Below are 11022 nucleotides of genomic sequence, written 5' to 3' on the forward strand. Positions count from 1 at the left end.
TATACTGCCTGCACAAGTCCTTTGATAAGCAGGCAATGGGGAAGCTCAGGAATGAGCTCTGGAATTTTCCAGCTGTGTCATCCAAGTAAATCCTTGCTGGTGGCACGGAAAACCAGCACTGAGACCTCCAGCCAAGCTGGCACAGACACACAATTTGGGTGCCACCAGCACAAACTGACTTTTGGTGTTTGAAACCCTTTAAATGAAGCCACAACCTGCACCACCAACTGCCCTGTGCCCATGTCACCCACTGGTACTTCTGTGCATTCACAAGTGAAGAGCTTTGGCCTCTACAGATTTAAAAATATTGTGGGTTGTTTTTTTTTTACCACAATACCTGCACATGAAATCCTAAGATATGGTTTAAGCTAACAAGTTTGCTGAATTCCCACATTTCTTCAGGTCTCTCAGTCAGGAACACTGAGAGACGTGGGCACAGCAGCAACGCTGGGAGAGCTGTGGGGGCAACAGCCCAGATCCAGCCACCTGGCTGAGAACATCCCAACGCCAGCTCTGGCTGCTCATCAGCCTTTTAGGGGCGATTTTACACAGTCACCTTCAAGATAAACCCTCCCAGAGCAGCCCCTCGTCTGTGTGCCGGGGCAGAGCCGTGACCCGTCCCCCAAAAGCCCCGGGACGCCGCTGCCCCGAGCGGGGAAAGGACCCACCGTGACTCAGCTCCCCACAGCCCCCCCGGGCGAGGGGGAGGCGGGCACGGGGCGGCCCTCGGGCCTTCAGCACCGCGACCCCCGAGGGGTGTCCCGGTGCCCTCCCCCGCGGTGCTATCCCGGTTCCCGGTGCCCTCCCCCGCGGTGCCATCCGGGTTCTCTCCGGCGGCCAATTCCTGGTGCCTCCCTGGCCTTCCCCACGGTGCCCGATTCCTCTCCCCAGCATCCACCCGGTGGCCAGTTCTTGCTCGGTTCCTGCCCGAGTCCCGCTACCCAGTCCCCCCCACCCCGGTGCCCGGTACCTGTCCCGGTCCCGTCCCGGTGCCCGGTACCTTCTCCAGTCCCCTCCCGGTATCCCGCCGGTGCCCAGCTCCTGCCGGTACCGGAGCCCTCCCCGCTTCCCTCCCAGTGCCTAGTACCTCCCCCGGTCCCCAGTTCCCTTCCAGAGCCTGGTACCTCCCTCGGTCTCCTCCCGGTGTCCCGGTACCGCCCCGGTCCCCTCCAGGTTTCGGCACCTACCCCGGCCCCCTCCCAGTTCTCCCCGGTGCTCGGTTACCCCGCCGGTGCTTGGTACCTGCCCCGGTCCCCTCCGTGTTCCCCCCCGGTGTCCGGTCCCTCCCCGTATCCCCCCCCATTCCCGGTCCCATTCCCGGTCCCATTCCCGGTACCTGTCCCGCTCCCCGCCCCGCCGCTGTCCCCTCAGCCTCGGCCGGAGGGTGACGTGCCCTTCCGCTTACGTCACAGGCGGCGCGCGGGGCGGGGCGGGGCCGTGCGCGTGCGCGGGGGCCGTGAGGGCACCATGGCGGGGACCATGGCGGGGCTTCCTCTCGGAGCATGGGGGGGGGATCCGAGGGAGATGGGGGAGGGACGGGACACAGGGAAGGGCTTCCCGCTGCCAGAGGGCAGGGCTGGGTGGGATACTGGGAGGGAATTCCTTCCTGTGAGGGTGGGGAGGCCCTGGTTGCCCAGAGAAGCTGTGGCTGCCCCATCCCTGGCAGTGTCCAAGGCCAGGTTGGATCAAAAGAACAACCTGGGGTAGTGGAAGGTGTCCCTGCCCATGGCAGGGGGTGGGACAAGATGGCCTTCAAAGTCCTTCCCAACCCAAACCGATCTGTGATCCCGTGACAGGGTTGTGATGTTTTTTTGGAGACCCCAATTCCCTGCCCTGACACCCGTTCTGGGCTCTGGGCTCCTCAGCCCCAGGGGAGGAAAACAAGAGTAACCACACATAGACACAGCATCACCAGCAGCCATTGCCCATGGTCTTTATTAGTTTTATTTTTCTTTTCCCTAGACAACATTTTACATAGTTGGTACAAAAAAAACACCCCCCAAAATAAAATGAACAGGAGGGGCTGGGGGGAGAAAAACGTGCGGCGACAGGAACTGGGGGATCTCACTGCAGGGACTCCAGCAGGGAATCTCTTTGGAAAAGTGTGATTTACTCAGGGGTCACCTTGAGCCTCATACCCCCACACACTAATTTATCCCCCCCCCTTCCACCCAACTTCATAAAAACTTCACAGGTTTTGACACAAACTTTGGTTGCTAGCAGTAAACATGGGTTACATTCTTCCGTCTCCTCGTAGACAATTTTTGGGGGGAATCGAGGCTTTTCGCCCCAGGGCAAGACACCCCCCCCCCCTTCCTGAGGAATATCTTTATTTTATTCCTCATACATTCAAAACACTCCCGTGTCACAGCAGGACCCTGAGCGTTGCCCCATCCCCTCATGCATAGTGCCCAGCGTGGGCAAGGGTGGGTGATGATGCAGCAATTTAGTTAATTATTGTCAAAGATAAAGGGGAAGAACCACAATGGCAAACTCAAGGAGGTGATGATGAGAATCAATCCCATCTTTCTCCAGCGTGGCTTCCCCTTTGCAGATTGAAAAAAAACAAAACAAAAAAAAAAAATCCCTGTTTTCTTGGATCCCGGCACCGCGCTGGCCCCGGGGGAAACCTGAGTGATCCTCTATTTGCTTTAGCCCAGGACAGGGATGGTTACAGAGCTCAAACCTGGCAGCTCTGTGTGGGAGAGCAGATCCCATCTCCCTGGTCCATAACCTATTAGATCATTTGGCTAATTTTTTTTTTTTTTTACATTTTTTTTTCCTCTTATTTTTGTAAACAATAATCAAGGAGAATACTGAGAGAAAATGGAAAGATTTACAGAGGTATTTACACACACACTAGACATCTAGCAGAAAAAATCACCAGACCATTAAAGTGGGAGCAGGAATGGGGCGGGGGGAAGGTCCTACAGGATTCTTGAGGACAGATACAGGAATTAGGGGGGCAGCAGTTTCCCTGGCACAGCCGAGGTGCTGGGGGGAGGCCAAGAGCCCCCCACCAACACTCTATTGCATTTACCCCGTCAGACTAAAGCTGTTTTCCTGAAGTAGTTTTGTATAGATCCCATTGCTAGCCAAGAACTAAAAGTCCTTCCCCCCCCCCCACAACCCCTCCCAAGAAGAGACCACCACCTCACCATAAAACTACCGGAGCAGGGCAGGGAGCAGCTGGGGAGCCGCTCTCCATCCCCTTCAATGCCCACATGCTGGGGGTCACCGGGCTCCAGCAGCCTCAGCAAGTCCCCCTGGTGACCCCAAACCTTGAGGATGGTGTCAGTGCTCCCCATCTGATCCAGCCCTGCTCTACATCTAAACCTACTGCTACTAAAAACCAGCAGAAACTGTGCCCTCCCTGGGAAGGCTGCAAAGTGGAGTGGTAATGCCCCAAAACCTGGCATCCAGAGATTCCCCCAGCCATGGCGAGTCAGCATTTGAGGGAAGCCGGGAAGGGAGTGAAGTGTGGAGCAGTTTCACCTCCCTTGGACTTGGAACCAGGTCCCTCGTCCCGGAGGGTCACGGACAGCCAGCCCTCAGCTCAAGGCAGGGGATTGAGGGATTGAGGATAACCCTCAGTCTCCCAGCACCCTACTGGCCACTGTCTGCTCTTGCCACGTTCCCCTGAATAGGGCTGGGACCCCCTGAGTGAGGCTGGGCCCCCCATCCTGGCTTTCCAACCCCCATCCACACGGCACCAGCCTGCTGGGAGCCTGTGTGACATCCCAGCCCGTGGGCAACAGGAGGGCTCAGGCACGGGGTGGGCTGGAGTGTTCCCATCAGGATGGTGTGAGGATAAACAGGAGAGAGAAACAGAGGACAGTCCTCAAAAGCCACCAGGCTGGGAGAAACTCTGGAGTTGGGGAGCCGACATGGGCTCTAGCAGCTGTTCCCTGCCCCATGGCACTGCCTGGCTTCTCCATCCCCACACACGGATCTGCAGACCCAAATTCCTCCATCAGTGCATGGGGAAGGGAAAGAGACTATTAAAATACAGTTAAAAAGAAAACAAATCCCAAACATACCAAAAAACACAACTGAAAAGCTCGACAACACATCAGCCCACCTAGCAAACATCCAGTGAGGTAGATCTACACTTCCAGTACAATCTTCATCATGTTTTTGTGCTGTTAGAAAAAAACCCTCCTCTCTGTCCAGCACTGGGCTACAGAGGCATTTTATCCCTGAGATTGCTTGAATACCTGAGAATAAATTGCAGGAATTATGTCCTTTTTTCTCTCTCTCTCTCTTTTTTTTTTCTTCTTTTTCCTTTTCTTTTCTTAAAGATTAAAATATACAAAAATACAAAACCAGAATATTTATATTAAAAAAAAAAAAAAAAAAAAAAAAGAACAAACCCAAAACAAAGACGACAAACAAACCTAAAGATACGTCATTCACGCACGTCCTAGTGCAGGTTTCACTTGGCCTTGGCTTTGGCACGGCCTGGGGGGGCTGCCCTGGGAGAAGGGGTGTCCACCGGGGCCAATAAATAAAGGCAAGACTTGGGGGAGGCTGTGGGGAGGGGGGACAGCAGCCACTGACCCGGGACACCCTTGTCCTCATGTCCCCTGGGGAGGCTCAGCCCCGGAGCTGTCGGTTTTTGGAGTGTGGGATGGGCAGGAGGAGCAGAGGTGTGTGTTTGTCCTGTGTGGGGTTTGATCCAGAGCCCGTGGGTAGATCCAATCTGGTGTCTGGAGCAGGCCATGGCTGGATCTGTGTGAGCCCTGGGTGGGGTGTGTTCGTGGGTTCCAAGGGAAATGCTGCCAGCAACATTCCCGGGAGCTGGGTCTGCCCCGTGTCTGGTGCCCAAAGCTTAACAAAGAGCATTCCAGCTCCATGAAGCACTCCCACTCCCCAGCTCCGTGTTCCAGAGGCAGGGACAAGCCTTAGAGGGGAAGAGCTGGCTGCATGAAACACCGTGTGCTCTCGGGGCTGCCACTTGGGAGGGATGAGGGGGAAAAATAAGTGGTTTTCTTTTGACTCAGTCTCCCCCAGGCCACAGCTCGCAGGTGGCATTGGTCTGACCCCAAGGGATGATCCATTTCCTCCCAGGCTGAGCCCAAACCTGGGCTCTGCTGGTGTCAGCAACTGAGCAACCATGGAATAAACTGCAAGTCCTCACACTGCCCTGGAACTGAGAAGCCACGAGGAGCAGAGAGACCCACAGAACCAGCCCACGGGCATCTCCCTGGCACTCCACAGCCAGCCTTTCCCCTCAGCCTCCCTCCCTGGGGCAGGAGCAGGAGTGGGTCCCCTGCAGCTCATCCAAGCTGTGCCAGAGCCTGTTTGAAACTCAGGAGAACAAGGAGCCATGAGCTGCTCCCTGTGATGTGGCTCCTCTGCTCCTCCTCCCCGAGACACCGCTGCCTGGCTTAATTCAGGAAAAGAATAAAGATCAATCAAATATGTTTGGGTTTTTTTTAGCTGGAAGAGGTATGTCGAGTGCTGCCTTCCCCTATTTTTGGAACGAGCCATCCCAATCAAAGCAGGGCTTTTCCCAGCCTGGGAACAGGGGGAAAAGGCCTGTGCAGGGACACCGGGTCCCCGCTGCCTGCCCTCCCCACTCCTTCACCCTGCCCTCCCTCCTCTGAGCCCCCACAGCTTCCCCTTTGCCTTGCCAAAGCCTTTGCATCCCGGTGGACTCCCCCTTCTCCCTGCCACCCACCATCATTCCCGGGTCTCGGGGAGGAGGGCGGAGCTGTGCATGTCCTCCTCCTCTCGGAAGTAGGCAGGTTTCCCCTGGGAGCTGGGGGACTGCTGTGCTTTCGCGGGGCAGTTGGCGACCATGTGGCTGATGCTCTGGCAGAAGTGGCACTTCTTGGGCTGCGGTGGGAGCTTGCACTCCTTGGCGTGGTGGTCCAGCCCTCCGCAGTTGTAGCATCTGTGTGAGGGGAGGACAGAGATTCCAGGAGGAGAAATAAAACGAGGTGGGGTGGGGTGTGCCGTGGCCGTGCCCGGGACCTGTCCAGCTTCATAGCTGGACTTTAAACAGCCTGGCTCTTTGGGGCCAATGGTGGCCCTGGGGTTGGTCCCTGCAGAGCCCCAGCTCCAGCAGGACCACTCTGGGCTCAGTGGTGCTGCTGGTACCCAGGAGATGGCAGCAAACCCCTGCACCAGAATCACACACTGGGGACAAAAATCGGCATATCGGGGGCTTCCACCCCTCTGGCTCCATCAGGGTTGTGGCTCCTGTGTCTCCAGACCCTGCTTCTAGGGTTACACAGCCCCCAGAACTGTTGCAGAGACCGTGGCCATCAGTGTAGGGACAACCCAAAGGTGGCTTCTCGCAGGGCTGTACCTTCCAACCCCCATCCCACGGGTGCCACCGTCACACCCGAGCCACGCGGGCAGAGGGAGCTGCTTTGTGTCCACTTCACGTCCTGCATCCATGTAGGATGGCCACAACCCTTTCCTCTTTCCTTTTCCTTCCCAGTTCCTTCCTGATTAGTTTACGAGAGCAGCTGAGTGGGGCAGACAACATCCACTGGGAAAACTGGGATGAGGCACCCCCCGCCTGCCAAGATGGAGAGGATGGGAGAGGGGGAGATGAAGAGCTGGGCAGAAACTCGCCCTGGGGCTTGCAGCCTCACCGTGGGAGACGCTGCCAGGACGTCTGGCTATTTCCTTCCCACAAGGAAGGGTTTCTCTTGGAGAAAATTACCCCTGCCCAGCACGGCTCCCCGAGCCGAGGGGAGCGGCTGCCCGGGGTGTCCCTGACCTCTGCCCTTCCCTGCTGCTTCCCTGCCCTTTCCCCACCGAGCTGCATCTGCCACTCATTAACCGCCAAAGGAAGCTGCTTTCCCCGAGGAAGGGTCGCTGCCCACCCCACTGGACCTGTGCCCATCCCCAGGGTACCCAGGCAGCTCCTGATCCTGCCCTGGATCAGCCCTGGATCGGCCCTTACCGGTCTCCTTTGGATCTGCGTTTCTGGAGGCTCTTGCCCTTGGGCCTCCTCTCGCTGCCGATGCAGAAGACGCCCCCCGGGCCGGTCACCCGGATGGACTCCAAACCTTTGGAGGACTTCTTGAAGGTGAACTCGACAGCCTCGCCCTCCTTCAGGCTGCGGAAACCCTCCATGTGGAGCTTGCTCTGGGTGGGGGAAGATGGGGGTCAGCATGGAGCTGGGGGGGCACACGACAAACCCCAGCCCAGCAAACACCTCCTGTGGCACAAGAGCTGCCAGCATTCCCCTGTGCCTGTCCCTTGTGAGGGGATAGATATGGAGGATCAAGCTCAACCAGGATCCTGTTTGATAACACATGGCATTCCGTCAGCTGAGACACCCAGCTGAGTGGGGCTCACTGGTTTAAGGGCCAGCAGAGAACAGCTCAGACCCAAATTCCAACAAAATATTGGCTGTCAGCGCTGCAAAACAACCCCCTTCTCTCACTCATCCCCGTGCCGAGGGAGCAAGAGCTGCTCCTGCACCTCCAAACCATCATTCTAAAAAACACAAAAGGATCTTGAGTCTTTACACAAGCATGGCCAAGGCAGGACCCACGGCAAAGGCAGGAGGCTGGAAGCTGGCACTGCCATCCCCCTCACTGCAGCTCACCTCAGCTCATTTAATCACCTCCAATAATTAATTAAGCAGCCATTTGGCCCAGGATTATCACTGCTGGGAGCTTTTCCCACCCTTCCCAGGACCACCTCGTGCCCCTCCCAGGATCGCCACAGCGCTCATCACAATGCAAGTCAGAAAGACCCAAACTAGGGAGGGGGTCGTGGGACGGTAGGAAAATCCTCTCCACTTTCAAGAGCTCTGTCCATTTTAGCAGAACAAATCCCTCAGGAGCCAAGCTGGGCGATGCAGGCGACAACTCTTTAACCCCCTGTGCCATGAGCGTCACTGCCAGCTCTGCCTGAGGGCCGCTCCAGCAATCCCAGCACGGGCATTCCCTCAGCTCTGCCCAAACCCCCACGACCAAAAGAGTTAAAGGGGATTTGTTGGCAGAGGGAGGAGCGGCTCCGGGCGGGCTGGGGATTCCCGGCAGAGCCGGCGCCAAACGCCTGCGCGGCTGCAGCGGGACCCTGCATTTATGAATGGAGCATCTCCCCCCATTCATGGCCCGGAGAGTTCCCGTCACGTGGGGCCGTGGTCGCCCATTCTTCCCGCACGGAGCCTCCTCGTGGGCGCTGCCCGGGACAGGCAGGGGCCGTCTGTTCCTGTCTGCACCCCGAATCTCACCAGGACCCACGAGGAAACATCCCATGCAAAAGCAGAGAGGGAAGGGACTGAGTTGCTGGGTTTTAGCAGTGAATTTTTCTTGGCGGGGCCTTGTGGGATGTCCACGCGACTATGGACCCGTGGGGGAAGTGGGAACAGAGCAGAGTTTGAGGAACAACCCTTGAGACACCTTTTCCTGCTGTTTTTCCCCTTTTCTGTGCCTGGTGGACCAAATCTTTGTGGGACAAACCCCATAGGCTGGGCCAAGTCACCCCTTGCCCGCTCCTATGAGATCCAGAGCGGCCCAGATGGGATTGCCCTTTGCTCTCTGACCTGTTCCTGCTCCCAAAAGGGAGAATCTTACCCTAAGTTAGGAGGTCCCCAATGACAACAAGGACGTGACAGGGCCTCACGGCCACCTCTGCCCACCCAGGGCAGTTCCAGCACCACCTACCACTGGCAAACCCCCAACCACTGCTCCCCAACCCCAACCCAGCTCCCCCCCCGTGCTGGGCATCCCCAGGAGGGTGCTGAGCATCCCCCATGCAGGGAGATCAGTGCCCAAAGCCTCGACCAGCACATCACAGGAGGTCCCTCAGCACCTTGGGGGTCAGTCACCCCCACCCTGCCCTGTCCCGTCCCCAGCGTGTGAGGTGGTTTGGGCTACAGGAGCTACCACGGATGGGGAATTTACCCCACTCCAGCAGCAGCCACGGGGTTTTGGGAACAAGGAGAGGCTGAGCACCACTCCCTGGAGACCAGGGGACAACACCAGCCACCTCCTGTGGCTGCTTTTGGGGTGTTTACAGCCCCAGCTGGCCCAGCTGTGTTTACACTGCGGGGATGAAAACTCCCAGGCTCCCTGGGACAAAGCTGAGCCCTGGCAGGGGGGACCCCGGCGCACAGGCTGGAACCCCCCAGCTGAGCCCACACCTTGGGCACCATCACCCCGGTGCCAGGATCCACCCCTGCCCATCCATTCCCAGGAAGAGGAGGGCTGGGGCAGAAGCTGGGGGTTGGGGGGGAAGCGATTTATTTTCCAGGAGCTGGCGAGGATGACAACCACCCCCCCCCCAGCCCCCTCCACCAAAAGGCCAAAGGAAACGCCCTCTCCCCAGGGAAGGAAAGGGAGGGGGGGGACAGAGGCTGGGGCGCCCCAGCTCTCCCCCCCTGCCGCAGCCTTTTGATGTGAGCTGCAGAGTGGCTGGTGGTCCCTGCGCATCCCCCCTGCCCCCTTCCCAAAACACACACATTGCTGGCATTCCTCTGTTATCAGATAGGTAATCAAACTGCAGCCCATTGAATTAGCTGCATACCTCCTGCATCTGAAAGGAAGGGGCCCAGAGCCCCTGTCCCACACCACACACAAAGCCGGAGCCTTCCCAGGCCTCCACACACACACACACACACACACACACACTCCCCCCCCCAAAAATAAAGAGAGGAAGGGGGGGATTGGAGCGAGCCGGGGATGCTGGGGATGAGGGGGAGCGCAGGGGAGGGCCAGGGCCGGGAGCCACCGGCCAGCGAGAACAAAGGGCCGGCGGCGGCCGCGCTCCCGCTGCCCAAATTCCAGGAGTTCCAGGCCCCGGCGGGGGGAGGAAGGGTGGCCAGCATGGCCGCGGCCCCTCTGACCCCCTGCAGCCCCTCCACGCACCAGCCCTGCGTCCAGCTCACCCACTGCAGGAGAACTGGGGCTCACCCACTGCAGGAGAACTGGGGCTCACCCCTTGGGTGCCAGGGTTTGGGGTCTGGGTCCTTTGGAGGAGCTGGGGTGGGGGGGTGTCAGTTTGGGGATATGGTTTTGGTAGGGAGGGTGTAGGGATCCTGACCCTGGGCTCGGGATCACAAAGCAGAGCCATCCCAACTGTTTTAAAACACAGCCTGGTGCAATGGATGTCCCTGTCATCATTAGGGATAACCAGCAGGACAAGGAACATAAGCAGAGTTGGAGCATCTGCAACCAGTGCACCCCCCTCTTCCCCCTCACCAAAACACCCCTTCACCAGTCATCACAGCGCGCTTTTCCACCCCAGGATCCACCCAAAGCATCCAAGGATGCTTTTCCACCCATCCTTTTCCTCCCATCCCACACCCCGGTAGTTAATTTACGGCAGACAAAGACACAGCACATGAGCGGCCGAGCGCTGCCCCCCCCCCCCCCCCCCCCCCCCCCCCCCCCCCCCCCCCCCCCCCCCCCCCCCCCCCCCCCCCGGGGGCCCCCCCCCCCCCCCCCCCCCCCCCTGCACGTGGGTGCCTTCAGCCCTCCTCTTCCTCCACCCAGCAAATCCCCCATCACGGATCCCAGGTCCCCGTTGAGGGGGTGACACCACGGAGCACCCCAAATCCCGCTGCTGCCCCCCAAACTGCCAGGCTCTGGTCCACCCCCACCCTGCCGGGCTCGGGAGGGGCTCGGCCGGCCCCGGGGTCACCATTGTCCCCGCGGCCTCCCCAGAGTGACACAAGGGGACGTTTATTCCCAGCCAGCCCCGGCCACTCAATCAAACCATCTTTGTGTCCCTCGGGGCCTGGGGCGGAGCGGCCGCTGCACCTCCAACCTCCAGCAACGTTTAAACTGAAATCCCTCGGAAAACAAGCCGGGTTGGGACGCTGGGATGAGAGTGGCTGTGCCGAGGGCACGTCTGGGCCCTGCCCAGAGCTTTTTGGGGGAGCCCAACCCCACTGCAGTGACTCAGCTTCCCTCACTCTGAAGAGCAGGGTCAGGAAAAGTGGCGCAGGGATGGCTGAGCCCTCAAGAGGCCTGTCCTGTGCCCCATCACTGCGGGTACCACACTGGTGGTGACCTCTGCAGGGCACAGCTCGATGGCAAACAGCCC

At 58.8% G+C, this 11022-nt stretch overlaps 2 protein-coding genes across 7 annotated transcripts in view; both read right to left on the reverse strand.

The window, feature by feature from the left end:
- DHDDS (dehydrodolichyl diphosphate synthase subunit) overlaps nt 1-1419 on the reverse strand; it is a 12872-nt gene extending 11453 nt beyond the window's left edge. For 2 of the 6 annotated variants that reach the window (XM_027903917.1, XM_027903916.1), the window contains exon 1: nt 1329-1419. The gene's annotated coding sequence lies outside the window, so the exon portion shown is untranslated. Of the gene's footprint in view, nt 1-970; nt 990-1087; nt 1101-1328 lie in introns of those variants that run through there. The other 4 variants (XM_027903919.1, XM_027903918.1, XM_027903920.1 and 1 more) reach the window with 4 other exon arrangements.
- A 4203-nt stretch (nt 1420-5622) lies between these two features.
- The window catches only part of LIN28A (lin-28 homolog A), an 11068-nt gene continuing 5668 nt past the window's right edge, over nt 5623-11022 (reverse strand). The window contains exons 2-3 of the mRNA XM_027903929.1: nt 6923-7107; nt 5623-5899 (exon numbers count right to left, since the gene is read on the reverse strand). Coding sequence (XP_027759730.1) covers nt 5686-5899; nt 6923-7107 — 399 coding nt within the window. The 3' untranslated portion in view covers nt 5623-5685. The remainder of the gene's footprint in view (nt 5900-6922; nt 7108-11022) is intronic.

The sequence above is a fragment of the Empidonax traillii genome, unplaced genomic scaffold, assembly GCF_003031625.1.
Source record: "Empidonax traillii isolate 1590-97213 ecotype Southwest subspecies unplaced genomic scaffold, ASM303162v1 scaffold1000:size392382, whole genome shotgun sequence".
Classification (NCBI taxonomy): domain Eukaryota; kingdom Metazoa; phylum Chordata; class Aves; order Passeriformes; family Tyrannidae; genus Empidonax; species Empidonax traillii.